We start from the raw sequence: 25215 nt of genomic DNA on the forward strand, positions 1-25215 counted from the left end.
AAAAACATTTGTGAATGGAGATAGATCTAATGAAATTTTGCTCAGTAAATAATATTATTTAAAGCTCATTAGATGTTATTTGCTTCTGCTGTACCATCTCTCTTTAAACAGTTGACGCCAATGTTCTGTGAGGCTTAAAATATTAGAGCACCACCAACACGTCAGTTCATAAAGATTCCTTTATTTGTTATTTTAACTAAACCCCATTGAAATAGGGGTCAGGCATTAAACATTTGTCCAATAATATTCACATTGGTTAAACTCAGAGTATGCTGATGTCTTTATGCTCAATTCTATATAATTACATTGAATTTACAGCATCGAACTGGCCATTTGACCCAGCTCGTCTATACTGTATTTATGTTCCATATAAGCCTCTTCCCCGTTCTTGTCCAACTCCATCAGCATTGTCTTTCTCCTTTATCTGTTAATCAACTTGACCTTAAATGCATCTAATCTACTTGCCTCAATTATCCCTTGTGATAGCAAGGTTCAAATTCTACTTCTCTGTAGATAATTTGGCCCATGATTTAGGTCTCCCCTGTAAGCATCATCGCTACAGCTGTGCTTCAAACGCTTTCATAATATTAAAAACATATGTAAGGTCGCCTGGAGAAAAGAGGCTCAGACTATTTTCTGCACAAATAAAAGTTTGGGTGCAATGAAGTTTGATTATTCCATCTGCCAACGGCACTATGGAGTTAACAATCACTGACAATTTGGGCTGTCTGCCAATCCCTTTAACTCATGCTCACAATGAAAAGCAGTTTCCATACACAGCTCCATGTCTCTTGTGCACTTAGTGACGTGATTCGGATAGAATGCACCATGTGAATTGTGCACCATGCCACAATATTAACAATTACCTTTTTCACAGTACTATACACCAGAGACTATTCTCTGACCACATTCTGTCTCCACTGTCAGACCATAACTGAACTGATTTATTTACAAGATTATTACACAGAAGCAGAAACACACAAGAGGCCCAAATAATATATTACTTGAGGTACTCAGTATATAAATTATTTCCAAATAAGATGAAATCCTAAATGTTTAGCAGTTCCTTTCAATACTTTTTGAATTTGTTCTCTAAGGAATCATTATATGGCAAAGATTCATTGGAGCCCCTTTTGGACAATTCCACTGTATGAGGTAAGAGAACTAAAGTCGCCACTAAAACTTGTCGGGCGCGATTCTCCACCCCCCACGCCGGGTGGGAGAATAGCTGGAGGGCCTCCCGACATTTTTCACGCCCTTCCGCAATTCTCCCCCCCCCACGCCCAACCCACGCCACGAATCGCCGCTCGCCATTTTTTACGGCGAGCGGCGATTCTCCGAGGCCGATGGGCCAAGCGGCCGTGCCTTCATGCCCGTTTCAACACGGCAGCAAACACACCTGCTCGCTGCCGTCGTGAAACGGGTGCCAGATGTCCGTTTGGGGCATCTAGGGGCCCGATTGGCACGGCAGTACCACGGCCGTGCCAAGGGGGCCATGCGTCCGTAACGGACGTACTCTTTGCCCTCCGCCGCCCCGCAAGATCAAGCCGCCACGTCTTGCGGGGCGGCTGAGGGAAAAGACGCCAACTGCGCATGCGCCGGTTGGCGTTGTCCAACATGCGCATGCGCGGCTGACGTCATCGGCCACGTCAGCCGGCGTGACGCTTGACGTGCGGCCTTGATGACCGTCGTCAAGGCCCCGCCGCCGTGACGCACGGGGCCGCGCTCCTAGCCCCGCCCGGGGGGGAGAATCGGTCCCGGAAGTGGGTGTGAAGGCTGCCGTGGGCCACGGCCTGTCCCACGGCAGACTTTACGATTCTTCGCATTTGCGGAGAATCTCGCCCGTCAACTCTCACGCAACCTTCATCACACCCAGGATGAAAAATGTTCTTGAAGTGTGGCTGGCAGGGGTTAAGTCCATTTACGCTGGACATTTGCCTTCGTCTTGATGTCTCAGGGGCAATGATACTTTTGTATCACTCCCCCTTTTGGAAGTAATGTCAAAGAAGGAGGTAGGCTGGCATCTTGGCAGCCAATCAGCAAATAACTGGTTGCCTTAAGGAAAGTATCTTCCTAAAATTTGGCAAATCACTGATTGTTCCGTACTTCTTTGGCCAGCCCAGTTGGCATTGTGTCCCAACAACTGTCAGATGCCACAATGTCCTCTCTGCCCAATTGGCAGGCGAATGTTGCCCGGTGAACCTCCCAGTTTTATTGGACAAAGCCTGACCCAGGGAATTCCATTGGGGTCATGGGTTTAATCAGCCAGTGATCAGGAAGTCCTGCTTCATCGTTTGGCAGAGCAGGATTTGAGTTTCTGGAGTTCGTGTTACTTATAAACCGTGCATTGTGTATTTGGCTTAAAAGACCTCTTTTGAAAATACAGCTGACTTGAGTCAATCTTTAAATTACATTATCTTGTTTAATAAAGCCACCATCTAAAAAACGATAGTATACAGAAATCTTTCTATGTGATGCATATAATGGGGCCTTGTCTATTCAACCGACATAGACAAGTCGTAATTCAGCGCATACAAAAGAAAAATAATTCTGCATGTTGTGAGGTGCTAATTTAAAATTGCAACCCCCACCATTTTTTGCTGCTTGTAACAACGCATACACTGCAAAGGAGATTCGACAATCAGCATGCAATGACTTCTAAAATTACCTTGCAGGAGTGTGTATCCATATTAAATGTTACAATGATTTCATCTGTGACCTCTCGTCCTGATCTCTGAACCAAGTATTCAGCCAAGCGAATTGATAGATAGGACTTGCCAGTCCCACTGGGCCCTGACAAAATAAGCCTTCGATGTTTAAGCAGGAGACTGATGTAATGCTGCATCATCGGTTTAGGAATCAGGGTTTCAAAAACCAAACTGTCCACACTTTTCTCCTTCAATCCTGCAAGGGAATCACTGTGGTTAATTCTCCAATTAAGCTGCTTATTTCCAATATTGTACAATGCCGAAGGAAAACACTCTCAGGAAAGAAAATCGCAAACATCTGCTAACAACACATTGGCTTGAATTTTTCATCCATCGGGTGCGCAAGCTTGGCCGGGCCTTGGTATTTAACCTGCAGCCAGTGTGAGACGTGCACTGGGGCCAGCTCAGTATTACTGGAGAGGACGAGAGGCAGACGACAAGAAATGGGAGGGTTTGGGATAGCGCTTCTAATATGCACACTCAGGGGAGCAGCCATTGCGGAGCTGTCTCTGGGAGTTGCTGACCTGTAAGAAATATGTTGCGATGGGAAAACTATGCAAAGAGTGTTGAGGCAGCGCACTCAAACACAAACCTCAGTCCCCAGACACCTTGCTTGGTTTTCTTTCAGCCCTGACATTTCATCCCTCCTTGGATTGAGGTGGAAGCTCAAACGGAAATGCTGCCTGATCATTCAGCCCTTCAGCAGAACCTTCCCCAGCATGCATTTCACACTGGCGGCCTGTTAATTGTCCAGCTGACATGAAAGTACATTTCAGGGCTGACCGCAAAATCAGACGGGTCTCGTAAAATTGCTTCCAATTGGTCCCTTTAATGGGCTAAATTGCCTGCTTGATTGTCAGTGGGCACTCTTCCAACTGTACCGCACGCCTGTTGACAGTAACGTTGAGGCGTCTGCCTTAAGTATTCTCACACAATTTAGTGCACTTTTGGGTGTGGCGCACACCCACCTGAGCAACATACGTTTGTAACCACTGTCTTGTATCCGACAGACCTGTGTGTTTCTGTGCCCCTAGCTTCAGAGCAAAGGTTATGTTCATCCTGCATTTACCAAATATATACTTTGTGAACAATGCTACAAGGCTGATACAATCAGATTCCAAAATTTACAGTTCCAGACTTAAGTAAAAACAAATTCAGCGGGATTCTCCGACCCTCCGCCAGTTCGGAGAATCACCGGGGGAGGTGGCACGAAGCTGGCTGCCCACACAGCGGGACCTGGCAGGTAAGTCGGCTGGGGCGGTCCTCGGGTGGGCGGGGGGGTGAACCGACCCCGGGGATGCCCCCATGGTGGCCTGACTGGCAATCGGGGCACTCCTTCCTTCCGTGCCGGCCCCTGTAGGGCTCCGCCATGGCTGGCGTGGAGAAGAGAACCCCCCGCGCATATGCCGTCTGGTCCGCGCATGCGCGGAACCACACTGGCGGTTCCGCACATGCGCAAGATCATGCCAGGCCTTTGGCGCATGCGCATACTCGCGCAGTCCCTTCGCCGCCAGCTGGTGCAGCGGCAACCCCTCCGGCTCCATCTAGCCCCAGGAAGTGCGGAGAATTCAGCACTTTCAGTGTCTGTTGACGCCGGAGTGGTCCACGCACGCCGGTTTTCCCGCTGGCATGGGGACTTAGTCCCAGGAAATGAGAATCCCGGTCATTATGTTCTTCATCAAAAAGGGACTTTCCTCATACAGCGCAGCAGCAGCACAATTGGAAATGCGCACTTGGATCATGGGTGTGGGGAGAGAGCCACCCAAGTATTTTCCAAGGTCTCATTTAAGTTATTACCGTACTGTTAACATTGATTGTCCTTTGCTGGAAGGGAGGAGCTGGTGGGTGAAGAGAAGGTAGATCCCAAGTCAACAGTATAAAATATCAGATGTTGTGTTTTAAGGGGATGCATGCACATACTACAGCGGTGAAGTTTACCATTTACCAATTGCTTTTTTGCAGGATATTTGAACACGTTCCAGGAGAGTCCAAAGGCCTAGAGAAGAAGGTGGGCTGTTCCCTTTTTAGGGCAGAACAACTGAGGGTAAAGCAGAGGAATGTTGGATCCTCAAGGTTGGGAAAGTCACTACCCTTTGAACAGAGATGTGTAGACTTTGTAAAGAGATATGGTTGAACATGTCAACACATTGGCCCGAATTTCTCTTTTTCAATAGCGGCTAATGCTAAGACTTTTGTTGCTATTGAGGAACGCAAAATCCATCATCGCGGTTGTCACATTAAGAGTTAATGTGATATTATATTCTACCACCAGATGGAGCTGAGGAGTAGACCTACAAAAAGTAATGCCTCTCAGGCTTCTGGGAGAGTGGAGGAGACTAGGAGCAGAGCAGAGAACAATTTAAGATATTGTGCATGAGACAAGTGTTAGTATAGTGTAGATTGTAGTTTAGTTAGAATATTGCTTGCTTTAGGAATAGTGGTCGAACTGTATGATAAGTAGTGTAATAAATATTAGCTTTGTTATTTGACTTAGTTTTTTGTGGTCTTTGTGTACACTACAAATCCATCCTGAGTGTAAGCAACACAAAGAACACCACAACGGTCATCAATAAGTGACCAAATTTCAGATAGAGGGCGCAAGAAACAATGAATAGCCATCAGCAGACTTCAAGTTTCTGATACCTCAGCCGGAATTCTCTGGCTATTAATGCCAGCGTGATTCTCCGGTCCCGCCGGCAGCGCACACCCTCGCCGGCATGGGTTGACTTTAATGGGACTTCCCACTGACACCAGCAGGAGCAGAGAATCCCACTGCCAGCAAGTGGCACACTGCCTCCCGTTGCCGAGAAACACGTGGCTGGGAGGTCGGAGGATCCCACCCTTCATGAGTAGAAAACAACAGATATTCAAACACAAATGATGGGTGTTTGGGGGCTTGAGATCAGATAGGTTATTTCATTAAAGCCCTCAGAGGGTCTTGTGGCACAGTGGCAGCATCAGTACCTCTGGGCCAGAAGTTCTGGGTTCAGGGCCAACGTCAGGATTTATTAGCCATGGTAGGGGTGTTCATAACGCAGCTCAATAGGCTGATAGTCAGCGTGGGAGTCCTTCCACTATTCCCCAAAGGGAAGAAAGTAAGTGTGTGAAGATATGCTAAAACAAAATGAAAGCAGCCTGGTGAGAATGCCACAGACGTCCATTTTACAACCCATCCTATTTTACCCTCCCTGAAGAATAAGAGCACCTGCTTTGTCTGGAGCTGCGACTTTTCAAAATAATCCCAGTTAATGGACTCTTCAAAAAAAATAATAATTTGTGAATGGATTAAAATGCCTTTGGGGGCAGGGTAACTCCTTTTTATATAGTGAGACATTGATATGCCATTCTCGACATGAATAAAAAGCTTCCTCTATACATCCGCTCAAAAACAACCCTTGCATTATGACATATAGGACTGGATTTTCCACGCCCCCAGCTCCGTGTTTCTCAGCGGCGTGCCGTTCGCTGGCGGTAGGATTCTATAGTCCCGCCACTTGTCAATGGAATTTCCCATTGAAGTCTCCCCACACCGCTGGGAAACCCGCAGGTGCGCTGACGGCGGAGAAAATGAATTGCAATAATCGGAGAATTCCGGCAACATGATTCCAAAAACAAAGATAGTAGGCCAACAATCTTGAATTGTTCATTAATTAACAGTAAACATATGTTAATGCAAACTGGGAGAAGCTCAGGCTAAATGTTTGGAGATATTGGCCAGGATTTGCTGCCGCTGCCATGATAGGACCCGCCGTGGGGAATTCAGCAGACAAACTCAAAGTAAACTGACTTTCAGCAGGACCAGAATATCCTGGCTGTGGGTGGGACCAGAATATCCTGGCCACTGCATTATTTTTCTGTTCACTTACCTTTCAAAGTTACAGCGAAGCTCGAGGATTCTTTTCCCAAATATCTATAGGGCAGCATGTCCGGTGCATCAGTTCCAAATACTCGTTTGACATGATCGACACTATAGCTGTAGATGGCATCTGTGCTCAATCCAAGACAAGAAACTGGATCCACCTTCGTAATGTAGTCCTAAGAGAAAAGTACAGCTTGGTAAGATGGTGACACATTTTACCAAATATTTAGTTTACATTTTGTAAAATTACAAGGCCAATCTATGTTGCTGTATATAGTAATTATAGTTATATATAATATAAACAAAAATAGAGCACTGATTTTATTTATTTTTTTAAATGACCTATCCATTGGGAGTGATCCAACGACCACGTCACGCCCAACTCGGGGCGCTACCGGTAAATCCGGCGACAGGCCTCTCACGCGATTTACTCAACTTGTCACTCCCCGTGAGATCAAGCAGGATCTCATGAGACAGATCCCGCCCACAATGGGCGAGATCCGAATCAGGCAATTAGCCCATTGAAGTGTTGCAGTAAGCATAACTTTAAGATGCACTCGCTCGAGTTACCCAAGGGGTAGGATTGAACCCCTGTGCCTCGCCGACTCTGAGCAACAGCTGGTTAGAACTGGTCTCCACCGGGCAGCACGCTGGCACAGTGGTTAGCATTGCTGCCTACGGCGCTGAGTACCCTGGTTCAAATCCCGGCTCTGGGTCACTGTCCGTGTGGAGTTTGCACATTCTCCCCGTGTCTGTGTGGGTCTCGCCCCCACAACCCAAAAGATGTGCAGAGTAGGTGGATTGAACACGCTAAATTGCCCCTTAATTGGAAAAAATTATTGGGTACTCAAATTTGTTTAAAAAAAAGAACTGGTCTCCACAAACGGGGACCAAGCAAATCGGGACTTGGGGGGTTGGGGGTGGGGTGGCTGTCTCAGAGTGACCGGGGCCCCTGCGTGCTCGGGCTCTGGATAAGGTGGTACACCCGATGCCTGCTGGACACCCTAGCAGTGCCATACCGGCACGCTGCAGTGTCATTTAGATGCCACCCTGGCGCTGCCAGGGTACTGAGGTGGCACTACCAGGGTGTCAGGTTGGCAGTGCCAAGGTGCCCATGTGGCATTTTGCCTATGCTGGGGATTTGGCCTGGGGGTGTCCTGCCCTGATGAGATGTGGGGAGGGGTGGCTCCAGGATTCTGTGAATTGTGAGTTGAGGGGTTTTGGAGCAGGTCGTTCCTTGCCGAGGCCCCAAAATGAAGCAGAGTCTCGTTCAATAGCATGGTCTTTCTCGACGCAGCGAGTGCTGGAAAACGCCCGGCTAAACACACTCAACATGGAACTCTTTCATTTCTGTTAAATCGCGCCCAATGTGTACACATTTGCTTGGTTCTCCATCTGTCTCATGCATTTCAGTCATTTCTGTAAATAAAAATCAATCACTTTTAAAGGAAGTGCAGGAACAGAGAGACCTGGGGATATACTTACACAAAATTTTTAAAGCGGCAGGACAAGGCTAGTAAATATGTAACATCATTTAACAGCGCTCCACAAATATTAAATTACTTTTTCAGGGCAAATGATGGCGTTCATCAAATTTTACTAATTACATCACTGGTAATAACCCAATTACACCTGACTAAATAAGGCGTATTCTTTTTATGGGGTGTCTAACAGCAATGGGGGAGTGGGAAAGCTGAAATACTCACTGATTTGTGGTTTCTGGTTCTCGGAGTGTCCACATTATACAAGTCCGAACCGTGAGTGACAGATCACAACTGGACCACCTGGCCAACTCTCTTGAATTTATTTATGGAATTAAGTTTTCTACTTTGTCAGGATGAGTGCTCCAGATCCCGACAGGACCTGAATGACAGACAGCAACGTTCGGATTCCCATGCTAATCTGCGCATGACAAACAGCTGAACATTGCGGTCAGATTTCGAGAGGTAATGATGCAAATCTTGGCAACTTGCCATCGAATGCCCCACGCTTCCACCACAATCCTTACAAAATCCATCCCATTCTTTATAAAAATGGGCAGCTGTATCACATTCCGTGCTAATGACAGAAATGTGTCACTTTTTATGCTCAAGGAATGCTTTACATCCCTAATGTCCCGCTCTGCTCTAGTTAGCAAAAGGGAGGGAGGGGTTAAATATAAAAGTATTGGATCAATTGTTGTGGAATTTTTCCCTTCAAGCTCCAATCTTCTATGTATGAAGGCAGGTAAATTCCCTCAGTATGCTGCAAAAACCCCTCTCTGAAGGTGGATCATTTTACGAAGGAGGCAGGCTCTCCGAAAAAACGCAATATATCCTGATTATAGAAAATCATCCCGAATCAGAGCAATATTCTTGAAACCAGTATATCTCCCTTCCTGCCAATGGCACAACAGGATAATTAGCACAGAGGTGGGGTAGATCTTTCAGCACAGATTAAACATCTTTGAAGTGCCTTGGCACATGATATGGAATATATTTATAGCCTTATATTCTTCCCTACTGCCATCAGACTTTTGAATGGACCTACCTCGTATTAAGTTGATCTTTTCTCTACATCTTGCTATAACTGTAACATTATATTCTGCAGTCTCTCCTTCCTTCCCTATGTATGGTATGCATTGTTTGGACAGCATGAAAGAAACAATACTTTTCACTGTATACTAATACATGTGACAATAATTTTTTTTTTATAAATGTTTTTATTCAGTTTTCATATTTTATATTGAACAAATTACAAATTGTTAGGAGAGAAAAAGAACAAAAAAAAAAAAAAAAAAAAAAAAAAAACCAACAAACAAACACGCAAAAATTAACATACATATTTACAGGTAAGCATCTTCGTAGTAGTAACTGCGCCCGCCCCCCCCCCCCCCCCCCAACATGTTTATTTAGTTTGGTTTTGGGCCTTAGCTAGCCATCGAACCCCCGTACCGAACCTGTAGCCCCTCCCGCTACCTTCCCCCGACTATTCTTCCTCTTGTACATTGGCCACAAATAGGTCCCGGAACAGTTGCATGAATGGCTCCCACGTTCTGTGGAAGCCGTCGTCCGACCCTCGGATGGCAAATTTGATTTTCTCCATTTGGAGAGATTCCGAGAGGTCGGACAGCCAATCCGCAGCTCTGGGCGGTGCTGCTGACCGCCAGCCAAACAGGATTCTACGGCGGGCGATCAGGGAGGCAAAGGCAAGGGCGTCCGCCCTCCTCCCCAGGAATAGATCTGGCTGTTCTGAAACCCCGAAGACCGCCACTATCGGGCATGGCTCCACCCTCACTCCCACCACTTTGGACATAACCTCGAAGAAGGCTGTCCAGTACTCCACGAGTCTGGGGCAAGACCAGAACATGTGGGCGTGGTTGGCCGGGCCTCTTTGGCACCGTTCACATCTGTCTTCCACCTCCGGGAAGAACCTACTCATACGGGTTCTTGTTAAGTGGGCTCTATGTACCACTTTTAGTTGCGTCAGGCTGAGCCTTGCGCACGTGGAGGTGGAGTTGACCCTATGCAGTGCTTCGCTCCAGAGTCCCCACCCTATCTCCATCCCCAGGTCGTCCTCCATTTCCTTCTTGTTGCGTCCAGTACGGTGTCGTCCCTATCTACCAGTCGGTCATACATGTCACTACAGTTCCCTTTCTCTAGGATACTTGCGTCCAGTAGGTCTTCCAGTAGTGTCTGTCGTGGCGGTTGTGGGTACGTCCTTGTCTCCTTTCGTAGGAAGTTTTTGAGCTGCAGGTACCGTAGCTCGTTCCCCCCAGCTAGCTGAAACTTCTCTGTCAGTTCGTCCAGTGTTGCGATCCTGTCGTCCGTGTATAGGTCCCTGACTGTCAGTGTCCCCCCGTCCTGCCTCCACCTTTTGAAGGTGGCGTCAGTCAGTGCTGGTGTGAACCTATGGTTGTTGCAGATGGGAGCCCTGTTCGACATTTTGGTCAGGCCAAGTTGCTGCCGCAGTTGGTTCCAGGATTGGAGGGTGGCTGTCACCACTGGGCTGCTGGAGTGTTTTTGGGTGGGGATGGGAGTGCTGCCGTGGCGAGGGCCCGGAGGGAGGTTCCCATGCAGGAGGCCTCCTCCGCACGCACCCACTCAGCCTCTGGCTCCTGGATCCATCCCCTTACTCGCTCGGCTGTTGCTGCCCAGTGGTAGAATTGTAGATTCGGGAGGGCTAGCCCTCCCCTGGTTTTTGTTTTTTGTAAGACCTTCTTTGGGATCCTAGCATTTTTACCCCCCCATACGAACGCCATGATGAGTTTGTCCAGCGCTTTGAAAAAGGCCTTGGGGATGTAGATCGGAATGGATCTAAACAGGAAGAGGAACCTGGGCAGTACGTTCATTTTGATCGTCTGAACTCTCCCCGCGAGGGAGAGCGGGAGTGTGTTCCATCTTTGCAGGTCCTTTTTAACTTCCTCCGTCAGGCTGGTGAGGTTCCATTTGTGGATCCCTTTCCAGTCATGGGCTATTTGGATCCCCAGGTAGCGGAATTTATGTCGGGCTTGATTGAACGGCAGCCCCTTTAGTGCTGCCCCCCCCCCCCCTTGCGGGTGTACTGGGAAGATCTCACTTTTGCTCATGTTGAGTTTGTAGCCCGAGAAGGCTCCAAACTCTTTCAGGAGCGCGATGATTCCGTCCATGCTGCTTTGTGGGTCCGAGATATAGAGGAGCAGATCATCCGCATAGAGTGAGACTCTGTGCTCTCTACCTCCCCTTCGGATCCCCCTCCAATTTTTTGCTGCCCTGAGCGCGATTGCTAGCGGTTCAATTGCTAGTGCGAACAGCAGCGGGGACAGTGGGCATCCTTGTCTGGTGCCCCTGTGCAGCTGGAAGTATTGGGAGTTGGTATTGTTGGTCTGTACACTCGCCATGGGTGCGTTGTACAGGAGCTTTACCCAAGCGGTGAACCCTGTTCCAAGCCCGAACCGCTCCAGTACCTCTATGAGGTATTTCCACTCGACTCTGTCGAAGGCCTTTTCTGCGTCCAGGGAGACGATCACCTCTTGTGTTCTCTCCCCGGAGGGGGTCATTATCACGTTCAGCAGGCGCCTGATGTTCGCGGTAAGCTGTCTACCTTTGACAAAGCCCGTCTGGTCCTCTGTGACCACCTCAGGTACACAGTCTTCTAGCCTCTTGGCTAGGATTTTGGCCAGTATTTTGGCGTCTGCATTCAGCAGAGATATGGGTCTGTATGACCCACCATGTGACAATAATAAGTCAAATCAAATCAAAACATTGCTGAGATATGGGGCACGATCTAATGAAAACAAAAGTGTCTGTTCTGGGTGGAATTAGAGGGGTCATTCTTGGCTCGATCGAACGGAATATCTCAGTGGGGAACGCCACGCCAAGGCAGCACTCCGTGCATTTCCTGCACTGAGGAGCTCCACTCGTCAGTGCAGGAAGAGATCGGCCCAACCCCTTGGCCCCTGGCTTAACCCGTGCACACCCTCCCCAACACAACTGGGTGGCATTGCCAGTGTGCCTCAGTGGCAGTGTCAGGCTGGCGGTGCCAAGATGCCTGGAGGTAACCTGTAGTGCCAGTGTACCACTCTGTGCAGAGCCTGACCTACCGAGGGTTCCAACGGCCTGGGAGACCCACCCTCCTGCCCCAGGTGTCGTTACGCCTGGTTCATGGTTGAGTGGATTGGGTGGACCAGTGCTAAACAGTGCCATAGTGAGAACTCGCAGGCGTGGGCGTTTGTTCCCGGGCCTTGTGAGCATTGGGCGCATTTAAGTGAGCCATGGGCGAGTTCCAGATCCAGCGTCTCACGAGATCTCGTTAGATCTCACAAGGGGTCTGAGTGTCGCGATCCTTGTGAGCCACCTCTCACAAGATTAAACAGCCTTGCCGCGCCACAAAGACATGTGCGAAGAGGCCAGTAAACCATGCCCTAAGGCCAGAATTCTCCAATCGTTGTGATTCATGTTTCCCGCCGACAGTGCACCCCGCCAACGGGTTTCCTGGCAGCGTGGGTGGTTTCCCATTGACAAGCAGCGGGAAGATAGAATCCCGCCACCAGTGAATGGCACGCTGCCGAGAAACACGACACTGGGGGACCGGAGAACTCAGCCCTCAGTGTGGAGTACCCAATTATTTCTTTCCAATTGTGGGGAAATTTAGCACTGCCAATCCACCTACCCTGCACATCTTTGGGTTGTGAGGGTTAGACCCATGCAGACACGGGGAAAATGTGTAAACTCCACACGGACAGTAACCCGGGGCCGGGATCGAACTTGGGTCCTCGGCGCTGTGAGGCAGCAGTGCTAACCACTGCTCCACCATGCTGCCCACACCCAGAATGACACTTAGTAATTTTTTGGTTGCTCTCCCGTCAGATGTGAATTGGTGTCCGGTTTGCGCTGTCTCTAGAAGCAGTGCCTAGGAGCGATTCCTTTTGCATTGCCATGTTAATTTATGCATGGTGGGGAGCTCGAGGGATTCTGCTCCGAATCCTACTATTGGGTCACCATTTTGAGTCCGATACCGAGATCCAGCAGCTGGCTCCCTTCCCCCAAACAACACAAATCCTACTCCCACCCCACTGGCAAATAGGGGCTTCCTCCCTGCCCACTCCAACCATGGGAATTTCTGGGTCATATGCCTCCCCCCCCCCCCCCCCCCCCCCCCCCCCCCCCCACAGCACGTACACATAAGGGTGACCCTACCCCACCAGATCCTCTTCAAACCTCCCCACCAGTGACCGCCCCCACAGACACCTATCAGACCCCCATCAACCCTCCATCAGAGACCTCCCATAACAGGCACCCCCCTCATATCAGAGACCTCATATCAGAGACCCTCCCATCAGACACCCCATATCAGAGACCCCCCATAGCGAGCCCCTCATCAGAGACCCCCATATCAGAGACCATCTTCCCATATCAGAGAGCCCCCCATTTCAGTGACCCAAGGTCCAGTGGATGCCCCCCCCTCCAACAACCACAAGCACGCCTCACATGAACAAGATGTTTAGAATTCATTCTTCTTAACATTAAATCAGCTTTCCATTTTGCACCTGAATCAATAATGACGTTGCGGTTGCTATCCCAACTGCTGGGCAATCTCCAAAATCAATGTTTTTTTGTTGTGACTGTATCAAGAAAACATCTAGAATGCATTCTTCAAATGCAATTATTTAAAATACGTCTCCCAAAGCTAGAATTTAAAAAAATTTTTAAAAATAAATTTAGAGCACCCAATTCATTTTTTCCAATTAAGGGGCAATTTAGCGTGGCCAATCCACCTAGCCTGCACATTTTTGTGGTGTGGGGGCGAAACCCACACAAACACGGGGAGAATGTGCAAACTCCACACGGACAGTGATCCAGAGCCGTGATCGAACCTGGGACCTCAGTGCCGTGAGGCGGTTGTGCTAACCACTAGGCCACCGTGCTGCCTGTGTTTGTACATGTTGATTGGTCCCTGTGTGTGTCCATCAGTGTGTTTCTGCACCATGATATACTGGTGTATATTATGACAGTACCGGGGGACGAGGCAGGGATGTCCACTTTCCCCACTGTTGTTTGCCCTCTCATTGAGCATTTTTGAGCATTATTTTCTGAACTCTCCATTATTACTGAAAGCCGAATGATGGTGTGATCCAACGTTAGCAAGAGGATCTCCTACTGTGACACGATGCACTTGTGCTATTTCATTTCCCACACCAACATCTATTGCTTCTTCCTTCTTCATCGGACTACAAATATATTGATCGAGAAATGTCCCCTGTATACAAATCAGAAATATTTCTATCTTCTGATATTTAGCACTGTTTTCTCTTGTCTATATTAGAATGCATAAAGGGTGCAATTCAGTGGGTTGTAGTTAATGTCCGCTGAATGGTGTGATTAGCAGCATGTTTCTCAGTGGTTGCAGCATTGAGATGCATCCAACTATTCATTAGCACTTTGCCGTTTTTTTTACCTCAGGGAGTTTACTCCACCGAGGCCGCACTTTGAGGGTTTTCCTGCTGGCGAAAAGCTCCTTGCAGATCGGAGTGCCATTTTCTCCGTCAGCCCCAATGTTCCCCCCTCCCTTCTCAAGTCCCCCTCCGCATTTCTGAACCCCCTTCACCCTCAACCTTGGGGAGGCTCCCTTGAACCCCCCTCACCCCCTCTCTCTGGAAAGACGACCCCCCCTCCCCCCCCCTCCCCTCCAACCAGGCCTGGTGCCTGGCAGTGCCTGGGTGTCACCCCGAGCACCTGGCAGTTTTCTCCAATGGCCTTAGAGACCCCCAACCTCCCCCACCAAGGTGCCGTTACGACTGGTCCAGATTTGTATGAACCAGTACTAAACGGCGCGTTGGAGAGGTCTCCCAGGCATGGCCGGTGAGTCCCGGGCACCAGGTGAATCTGGCTTCCGGGTATTTAAATGAGCAATTTTGCGAAGTTAAATATCCAGATCGCGCCGGGTGCAATGAGTGAGTTGATTTGCACCCAGCATGGAACCCAATTTAGAACTTGCGTGCGATTTGCCCATTGCACCCAGATCTGCGCCGGGCACAACAGGGCTCTGAATCGCGCCCAAAGTCTCCTCTCATTACTATTCTATTATTGATACATGACTTTGAAATTTAGCAACAGATTTGCTCAAACTACTTTCTCAGTGTTTGGAACTCCATACAATGCTTCCAAGCCATGGGACAGATTCATCTATGTTCCTTTACTCAAAGCAACTAGATTCAGTCATAGAATTGTGATGAATATACTTTTTTGTATTTGGAACGGCAACATCATGCTTAATCAATATTGTAATATCCCTCTTCTTTGTCTTCTGTATCATTGTTGAATATTTGGTAGCCAGCAATATTAAGGACCCGTTCCTGACCTTATTGAGCTGTGTCTCTGCTAATGCAACCATGGCATAATCCCAAGCACCTGTGATTATCCCTCTCTCCAATCGCACCATCTGGACCTGTAAAGACTTAATTACCAACAAAGACTCGCATTCAAAGTATCATCTTGCATCATTGGCTTTGACTGTTTGTTTGTTTGTGTAACCTACCTCTTCACTAACCTGATGAAGGAGCTACGCTCCAAAAGCTAGTGATTACAAATAAATGTGCTGGACTTTAACCTGGTGCTGTAAGACTTTTGTTTTACAAATTTAGTGTACCCAATTAATTTTTCCCAATTAAGGGGCAATTTAGCATGGCCAATCCACTTACCCTGTACATCTTTGGGTTGTGGGAGTGAAACCCACGCAAACACAGGGAGAACGTGCAAACTCCACACGGACAGTGACCCGGAGCCGGGATCGAACCTGGGACCTCGATGCCGTGAAACAGCAATGCTAACCACTGTGCCACCGTGCTGCCCCTCCCTGTTGTATGACTTCTTTTGGCAAGTCATGCTGCAGCTTGGCAAGTCATGTTGCAGCTGTATAGAACCATAGTTAGGCCACACTTGGAGTATAGTGTGCAATTCTGGTCGCCACACTACCAGAAGGATGTGGAGGTTTTGGAGAGGGTGCAGAAGAGATTTACCAGGATGTTGCCTCGTATGGAGGGCATTAGCTATGAGGAGAGGTTGAATAAACTCAGTTTGTTCTCACTGGAACGACGGAGGTTGAGGGCAACCTGATAGAGGTCTACAAAATTATGAGGGGCATAGACAGAGTGGACCTTTTCCCAGGGTAGAGCGGTCATAGGGGGCATAGATTTAATACATGAGGGGCAAGGTTTAGAGGAGGTGTACAAAGTGGGTTTTTTTACACGGAGGGTAGTGGGTGCCTGGAACTCGCTGTCAGAGGAGGTGGTGGAAGCAGGGACGATAGTGACGTTTAAGGGGCATCTTGACAAATACATGAATAGGATGGGAATAGAGTGATATCGACCCCGGAAGTGTAGAAGATTTTAGTTTAGACGGGCAGCATGGTCGGCGCAGGCTTGGAGAGCCAAAGGGCCTGTTCCTTTGCTGCACTTTTCTTTGTTTTTTGTTCTTACTGTGCCCACCCCAGTCCAACACTGGCATCTCCATATCATAGTCCTATACAGCAACTTGTGTCTAACTTTGTCACTAAACCAGTTCCATAACAAGCATTGGAGTACATAATTCAATTTCAGAGCAGTTTAAGTAGAATTGGGGTGGGGAGGAGGGTGTATACAGAAGAAAGGTTACAAGCTTGTTTTGATTGCATTTTTCAAAGGAAGAAACTGGGAAAGAATGTTCCTCCGTGATCTCAGAAATCCAGAGACTGTAAAAGTTCACCCTGACAAATACAGTGACAAGAATCAACTGGAGTGTGGTGATATAACCACTGCAGTGATGTGTACTTGCAGTAGGGGGATGTATGCCTGTACCTGTAATACAGGTTCCTCCGGTAAGCCCCTGCCGGCTAGCTCCGCCCACAGGGAGCTTGTGTATAAATATGCGTGTGAGTCACTCAGACCCTAGTCTACAGTTGCAGATGGAGGAATAGCATCGCACAGCAATAAAGCCTCTATTGTACTTGTCTCTCGTCTTTGAGTATAATTGTTAGCGCCACATGGAGAAAATAGACTGGTGGGGGGGTGAGGGATGAATTGTCCCATGTCGCACCCATGCTGTGAGGTAAAATTGGGTTTTGGGGGTCCATTTTGAGCAGCAGTCTCCTGGGCTTGATTTCACCCATGGAGTTAGCTTGCTGCCAAATTATAAATGGGAACTTCCAAGTGTTATTTTGCTTTGAATATACTAAACTGAGTTCAAGCAGCAATTTTCAGGATACAGATCTGGTTTTCCACGTCTCCTGTTGCCTATAGCTGTTGTTTAAAGTGGTTGCGGAGGTTGCTGAGAAAAAGGTACGTCATTTATTTTTAAATAAACACATGCTGCATTGCCAGCCTGGGCCAACAGCCCTCCTGCTATTGTTCTCTCCTCCCAGCACCTGCCTCTGTGAGCCAGCCTTGGCATCTAACTTGGTTGATTTTGAGAAGGCGCTGGCAGGAGGCTTAATTAGCATCTGCACCTCATCGGTTTTATGTAAATGAACACTTCATTGGTTGCACCAATTTTTATCAGGATCCAAGGCAGGGAGGTAATCACATAGGACAACAAAACAAACATACCTTAAATAGTTGGCAGATAACTCCATCTAACATAGTCCACTCAGTTGTTCCATTTACTTTGGTCGAACCAATGAAAAATTCTTGCTGCTTTGTGGTCTGTTGGGACAGAGAGAAAAAAAAATGTTGTACCTGGTAGTATAGAGTATATTGACAAATGCATTTGCTTTGTAAGTGGGGCTTAAATAGGTAGGGAACTAAAATTGGAAAATGTTTCCAATGCTCAGATTCATGACTTTCCCGACAGTTGAAAAATTGGTAATCAATTAAACAGTGACCTCTGTGCATTTGGGTTGATTTACGAAATGGTATAATTCAGAGATAAACAATAACAGACCAAGCATGCGTATCATATTGTGGACTAAGGAAAAAGATGAGATTGCAAACTAAGCTTTTCAATCAGCCAAACCATCATCAATTCTCAGACAGAGCAGGACTCAGGTCAATCCTATTTAGTTAAAATGTAGAAAGAAATTGATTGCTTTGTTGAAGAAAACACATATAGAGATAAATCTCGTTTTTACGAAATGCGTCGGGCCCAGTTCATTCCGTAAAAAAGGATTTTCCTTAAAACCAGGATTGCATAGTTCACCCTTAGATCTGCAATAAAATAATCAGTGAACAGCAATAGGTTCAAACAAAAAAGGTTTAAATTTATTTCACAGTGCAGAGCCATACACAAAAGCAAAGAGGAATCAGCAAACGATTGAATAAAATAATTTCCACGAGGGAACATTTCAGCCGAATCGAATTAAAAAATAAACCAAAACACTCACCCCAAACCATTATTTACAACCCAATCTCTTTCATTCGGCAAAACCAACATTTTGGTTAAATTGGTATAATGTACATTTGGGATTCGCTTGGGCCGGAATTCTCTGACCGTTTGCTGGTGGCGGGATTCAATGGTCCTGCTGGCAGCACACCATCACCTGTAGGTTTCCCGACGGCAAATGGTGGCTTCAATGGGAATTCCCATTGACAGTGACGGGAACGGAGAATCCTGCCGGCTGTGAAAGGGGCGCCACCTCTCGCTGCCGGAAAACACACGACTGGGAGGCCGGAGAATCCTGCTTCTGTATTTTTGTGTTCAGACTGATGATATTTTCACCTCAAACTATTTTTTTCTTTTTGTTTTATTCATTTACGGGCTGTGGGCATCACTGGTTGCAGTACCGGAAGAGACTGTCCCGAGGGATGGTGAAACATCTGTGCCAGGTGATGCAAAAGTTGACACCACGTGAACTGGGAGGTCACCCATTGCCTGTGGCTTTTAATGTTACTGCCACTCTGAACTTCTATGCCATTGGCTTATTTCAAGTCAGCAACAAGTGCATAAGTGAGATTAAAGATGTTCTATTCATGAGGGCCCCACATATACATCAACTTGGACCTGGACCAGGCGAGCCAGAATGCCAGAGCCATGGGGTTCGCCCACTTAGGAGGTATGCCCAAGGTGCAGGGTGCCATTGATTGCACTCATGTGCTCTGCGGTCTCCATGGTGGCAGAGGGTGCCATTATGAACCGCAAGAGATACCACTCCCTCAATGTCCCTATTGTCTGTGATCACGTAAAGCGAATCATGCAGGTGCGTGCCTATTTCCCGGGGAGCGGCATTGTAGTTACAACTTGCAGTGTTTGCAGATCCCAGCTGGCTTTGTGAGAGAGCAGGAAGGACAGCTCCTCGGGGACAAAGGGTACCGCCTCAGGAGTTGGCTGATGATGCCAGTGTGGAGGCCGCAAACACCCGCTGATACTCGCCACAAGACTCTTGCGTCAATGCGTGCACTGGTCAAGCAGGCGATTGGACTGCTGAAGATGCAGTTTTGGTGCTTGGACCAGTCCGGGGGAGCCCTCCATTTCCGTCCCTGGAAGGGTGTCCTGTATGACTATGGTCTGCTGTGCTCTGCACAACCTGGCATTGCAGCAGAGCGAGTAGCTGGACCAGGAGGAGATGACGGTGCTCCACATTTCCTCGGATGAGGAGGTCAAGGAAGGTGGTGAGGGTCAACATGGGGAGGAGGAGGAGGAAGGACCTCGGACAATGGCCAGGGCCCGCATGGGGCACAGAGCGAGGGATTCCCTCACAACATCTTGGTTTGGGGATGACCAGGTCTAGGGAATCAAGAGCTCTCCCACCATGGGGGCCTAACAACAAATCACTAATGTGGTGCCTGCAGGAGGCCCTTATCATGGTGCCTGCATTCATAAGCAGGGTGCTAAAGCAATTGGCCACATACTGCAGGAGAATGATGATGACTTGTATTGAAGACAGAGCAATGCTCCTCTCATCCTCAGCGACATGTTTGACCCCTGCCTGACAGAGAGCTCAGTGCGTCCTGCCAATGAGCTGGCTTATCATTGAGTTCAGAGATGCTAAATGCCAAATCTCAGCTACTACTGCACCGCCCCAAGGTCAGGGGTCCTGCTGATTTTCTCCACATTATGTATGGGCTCGGCAGGCTCTCAACACTTTGTCAGCCCAAAGGTAACCCGGGGGCACAGTGGTTAGCACTGTTGTGCCATGGCCCCGAGGACCCAGGTTCGATACCGGCCCCGGGTCCCTTTCCTTGTGCAGTTTGCACATTCTCTCTGTGTCTGCTTGGGTCTCACCTCCACAACTCAAAGATGTGCAGGGTAGGTGGATTAGCCACGCTAAATTACCCCTGAATTGGAGAAAAAAAACACTGTCAGCTCGTGGAATTCCCATCAATAGAGAAAAGTGGCAGATATGAGAGGCATGAGCGTTGATGTTGTGTGTGGAGGGGGGGGGGGATATATTATCTTCCATAGGGGTTAGGGAGTGGGGCTGGTGGGCCCATGCCAGCACTGGCACATCTTTAATGTGTTGTCACAGTGGGAGGTGTGAGAGATATAGCACTGCCCATTCTCAGGGATGAAGTGCCGAATGCGCTCGGAAATTTGCGGAGCATGGTGTGATGAATGTAGGAGTTTCAGATATATTGCATTATAGGTATTTGGTGCAGTAATAGTAAAATGCCCACTTTAGAGTGTATTTGACTGCTGAAGTAGTGTTTTTGAATATTTCTGGTTTGAAAGGTTGGGAGCCAAATAAAAGCTCATTTGGTGTTTTTGCTCAATTAAATTTTCAATTTGAATTTGTGGCCTAATATGTAAATGACACAAGGGTAGATTTAAGCAAGATAAATCAAAGTACATCCATAATAATTAGGGACTAAAGAATATGGTGGAGCCAAAAATGCCCGTGCAGCAAAATCACTAAAAGCTAGTGCACTGGTACAAAAAGTAATCATAACGGATAATGGAAGATCTGTCTAGAGTGCCTGTTCAGTTTTGCGCACTGTGCCTCAGGAAATATTATTTGGCCTTAGAAAGTAGATTTATCAGAATTATTTCAGGAATTAAAAGGATTAAATTATGAGGATAGGCTGTACAAATTTGGCTTGCACTGTCTCGAACACAGTCCTTTTTTAATATTTTCTCGCAGCGCACACTCTCCATTATTCCCACCAGCAAACTTAGCTCCTGCTGCAACAACTGGCCCATTAGCTTCCCCAGGTAGATGCCTGTAATTGCAGCCAATGACTCCACCACAGAGCTAAGAGACATCAACCACAATCTTGCAATAAAAGGGATGAGCGGTCACTGTATTAAACAATTCAGTCCTGCAATGCAAGCACTTTTAAGACCAGTGACGCAGAGACAGCCAATCACTGCAGCTGATGTAATTCTACAAATTGTTGTTTTCTTTCTAGCTGGGGACAATAATTCTTTTGCCAGCTATGGCCAGGCATGATGGGGAAGGTCAGCCTACTGTTCAGCTCAGGTACTGCCAACTAATCTTGTTCACAGAAGGACCAGAGTCTGAAACAAGTAAACAATTCTGCCATCCCCAATTTCAATTGGTCTCCCACTGTGCAGAAAAATCCTTCCAGATAATGGAGAATCAAAGAATGATGAATCAAGGTTCTACTAAAAAATGTGTTTTTCCTTCCCTCCTCCTTATGTAACGATACTAACTCTTGGTTAGGATACAGTTTCCCAGACACCAACTATTAAGCATTTATCATAGATTATCATAGAATTTACAGTGCAGAAGGAGGCCATTCAGCCCATCAGGTCTGCACCGGCTCGTGGAAAGAGCACCCTACCCAAGGTCACCACCTCCATCCTATCCCCATAACCCAGTAACCCCACCCAACACTAAGGGCAATTTTGGACACTAAGGGCAATTTATCATGGCCAATCCACCTAACCTGCACAGCTTTGGACTGTGGGAGGAAACCGGAGCACCCGGAGGAAACCCACGCACACACAAGGAGGACGTGCAGACTCCGCACAGACAGTGACCCAAGCCGGAATCGAACCTGGGACCCTGGAGCTGTGAAGCAATTGTGCTATCCACAATGCTACCGTACTGCCCCAATTAACTTCTTCAATTATGTAACAACACTTTACGTGGAAGATGAGTACATTTTCCCAGTGTTGACACACCACCAGCATTCACTGAAGTATTGGCAGGGTAATTTTTTGACATGTACTGGTGGAGAGTTTTGAAAAACAGTTTGGGCAAAAGAGTTACAACCGTTGATTCTGGTTCTGTCCTTGTGTTACATCAATTTGTGTGACTTGGAGGTAGCAGTAGGGAGCATGAACGCTAACTCAGTTTCTTAACCGGGGTACAGAGGTCAAATAATAATGCTCACATTGCGACCTGTAATGCATTCAATTACTTCAGCACATAACCAAAGACCATCCTGTCTCTAGGGCTGGATTATACGCTGAAGGTTACAGTCCTTTAATTAGTATGAGGCGGGTCATGCAGCCGTCTCCAGGATGAGATCCCACCTCAAAGAGCTGTCGGCCAATTGAAAGCTGGCAGCCCTGCACATTGATAATGCCAAGCAAGAGTAGTGCCCACTCTTGGTACTGCAGGTAGGTCAAGGATTTGGAATTGAATGAATGAAAATGAAATGAAAATCGCTTATTGTCACGAGTAGGCTTCAATGAAGTTACTGTGAAAAGCCCCTAGTCGCCACATTCCGGCGCCTGTCCGGGGAGGCTGGTACGGGAATCGAACCGTGCTGCTGGCCTGCTTGGTCTGCTTTAAAAGCCAGCGATTTAGCCTGGTGAGCTAAACCAGCCCCTTTGGCAATGGACCTGGATATTAAGGTGCGTCGGGGACCTAATTGAAGCCCGACTAACAGGCAGGGTTAAATATGCTGGGCTACGTGGTGGGCACAGGCCTCTTCCACAGTTAAATTAGAGCCGTGGCAAGATGAGGCCCTTACCTGATTATGTATTACCCACTTCAAGAGGGCTATGAGCGGGCAACCCACCTAAAGCCTCCTGGATGCATTTGAAAGAGTGGTGGGGTTAGGGGTGGTGGTGAATGGACCAGCAGTGGGCACACGGCCAATGACAGCGCCCTCATTCATGGGTCCACCTCCCTGTCTTCCAGTCTGCAAGTGGCCGTAAAATTCAACCCCATGACCCAGTCATGGTCTTGGCCTGGGAACCCCTTTGTAATTTCTATTCATTATGTAGCAGATCTCAAACGATGCCTATATTAATATGCATCTTACTTCGTTGCAAATCTGCTCCTCAGTCAGAAGGACCACAATTCGAACATTTCTTTCTTCCTTGAGGGAGGAACTCGTCACTCCATCCATCGGGGATACATCTGAATCAGAAAGAGATAATTATATTAATACAACAAAACTAAATTTAACAAGGGGGACCAAAGCTTTACCTTCATTTTCATGCAACACCGGCTATGTATCTATTCCAAATTTAGGGATAAGAAAACATTTGTGCTATAGAAATGACAAAACTACTAAAAGACAGAAGAAATACATTTCTTAAAGTAGACTTAAATTGCCTGCAACTGACTACATAATCATTAAAAAAATCTCAAATTCCATCACTACTTAGGATGGAATATGTGCTGTGTTTTACTTAAGATCGAAAATTCTGGTTATTTTAAACATTAAAATATAATTTCTGCTGCAGTACTGACATGAGGGAGCAAACATAAATTGTAGGGTAAAGTTCACACCATAAAATAGGTCGGGGACAAATCTTTTCTGTCCAATTTAAACTGGCGCAAACTCTTCAGTGAGCTTAAGTGTGCATTTATTGTTCCATAATGTATTGTATGACAATGGGGGTGAAATGCTATGCTATTTAAACTACAGAACAGTAGATTTACAAACTAAGTGAATTATACATCCGCAACTACTTCATCTCCTAAAACCAAAATAAGAAAATATTTCTCTCCTTCTGTTACGAAAAGTAAATTTTACACACACACGCACATTCAGATCCAGGAAAGGCTGGGTTGCTTGGCTTTGCATTGTTGCCCCTTCCACGTATTTAATAAGATATAATTATGAATGCAAAGAATACAGCATAATGACTCGTTCATCAAAACCAGAATGTTATGGAGTAGTTGGCAAAAATCATTGGTCATGGCACTAAAAGTATAATGTTTTTGGTGCCGCAAATAGCAATGAGACACACCAAGACATGCCAAATTTAAATGAAATGTCTTGGCTGTTTTGCAGAGGCGCAAATTTCCACCTGCACTGTATAATTATTTTGGACAGCACTCTATCCGTTTATACCAAAAGATCTATCACAGTTTATTAATATTGTAGCAAACTGTGTATGTCAACTGTGGGCTATGATTAAATTCATAAAATAGAGTCACAGAATGTTAGAGCACAGGAATAATTATTTAATTAGGGAGTCTGTGCTGGTCTTTTTCTTCGTATGAGCTACATTGATAATCCCATTGTGTTATTCAGGACCCATCATTTTTACTGGGTACGTTACGAGGTCTGTGTTTTTTCACAAATCAGCAATTACCAGAAATTACTTTTGATACATGAAGTTAGAGATATTCCATGAAACGCTGCTGCATGAGGGTTAACACAAATGTTAACTTTCATATCCAAAACATTTTCAGTTGTAAAAGTAAGTACTTCACAAAAACTAAGGGGCCTTATACTTTGTATAACAAACACTTAAACATTCAGCAAGTTCACAGTTGAATGATTGAAGTGGAAAAGGCAGAATTGCCCTGACAAATTAAATCCCAGAACAAGATTTTTGTTTTTGCTGCCTGAGCGGGAAAGATTACACAACCGTAATAGAGCCTACAAAATCACTCATCCATTCATTTAATTAGGAGGAAAATTATTCAGGTTTATATAGGTGGGCAATCTTTTCCACCTGTATTTCTCTCTATGCTCCAGCAAAGTAAGTTCAGAAAAGTATTCATGATGAGGCCATCTGGAGAAACAGGTGTCAAGCCCTCTGTTTCTGTTGGTACAGTTCCTAGATGGTCTCATTATGAATGCTTGGATGAGCTCCAGGTCTTACGAATGGAAGTTTTTCTTTCTTTGATTTTTCAATATCTATAGGTTTTTTCAAGATTGAAAGGTGTGAAATAAGGTAAATAGGGTGGTAAGAGCAGCAATTTTTCTCAAAATCGATTTCTGTATTAAAATATATCTCTCAAAATATTCCTGAATCCAGACTATGGTGGACAACTCCCCTGAGGTTCCATAAACCACATACCCATGAGAAGCTGGCCTGACTCCAGAAGTCTGTTTGGTTGGAGGGC

The 25215-nt window shown here is 46.7% G+C and overlaps 1 protein-coding gene across 6 annotated transcripts in view; it reads right to left on the reverse strand.

Annotated features, from left to right (window-relative positions):
• LOC119979037 (neuron navigator 1-like) overlaps nucleotides 1–25215 on the reverse strand; it is an 806372-nt gene that overhangs the window by 24228 nt on the left and 756929 nt on the right. For all 6 annotated transcript variants that reach the window (XM_038821010.1, XM_038821009.1, XM_038821014.1 and 3 more), the window contains 4 exons: nucleotides 23171–23268; nucleotides 17606–17701; nucleotides 6575–6743; nucleotides 2669–2904 (listed from right to left, as the gene is read on the reverse strand). In XM_038821010.1, the coding sequence (XP_038676938.1) occupies nucleotides 2669–2904; nucleotides 6575–6743; nucleotides 17606–17701; nucleotides 23171–23268 (599 nt within the window). The remainder of the gene's footprint in view (nucleotides 1–2668; nucleotides 2905–6574; nucleotides 6744–17605; nucleotides 17702–23170; nucleotides 23269–25215) is intronic.

This window comes from Scyliorhinus canicula, chromosome 15 (assembly GCF_902713615.1).
Source record: "Scyliorhinus canicula chromosome 15, sScyCan1.1, whole genome shotgun sequence".
Classification (NCBI taxonomy): domain Eukaryota; kingdom Metazoa; phylum Chordata; class Chondrichthyes; order Carcharhiniformes; family Scyliorhinidae; genus Scyliorhinus; species Scyliorhinus canicula.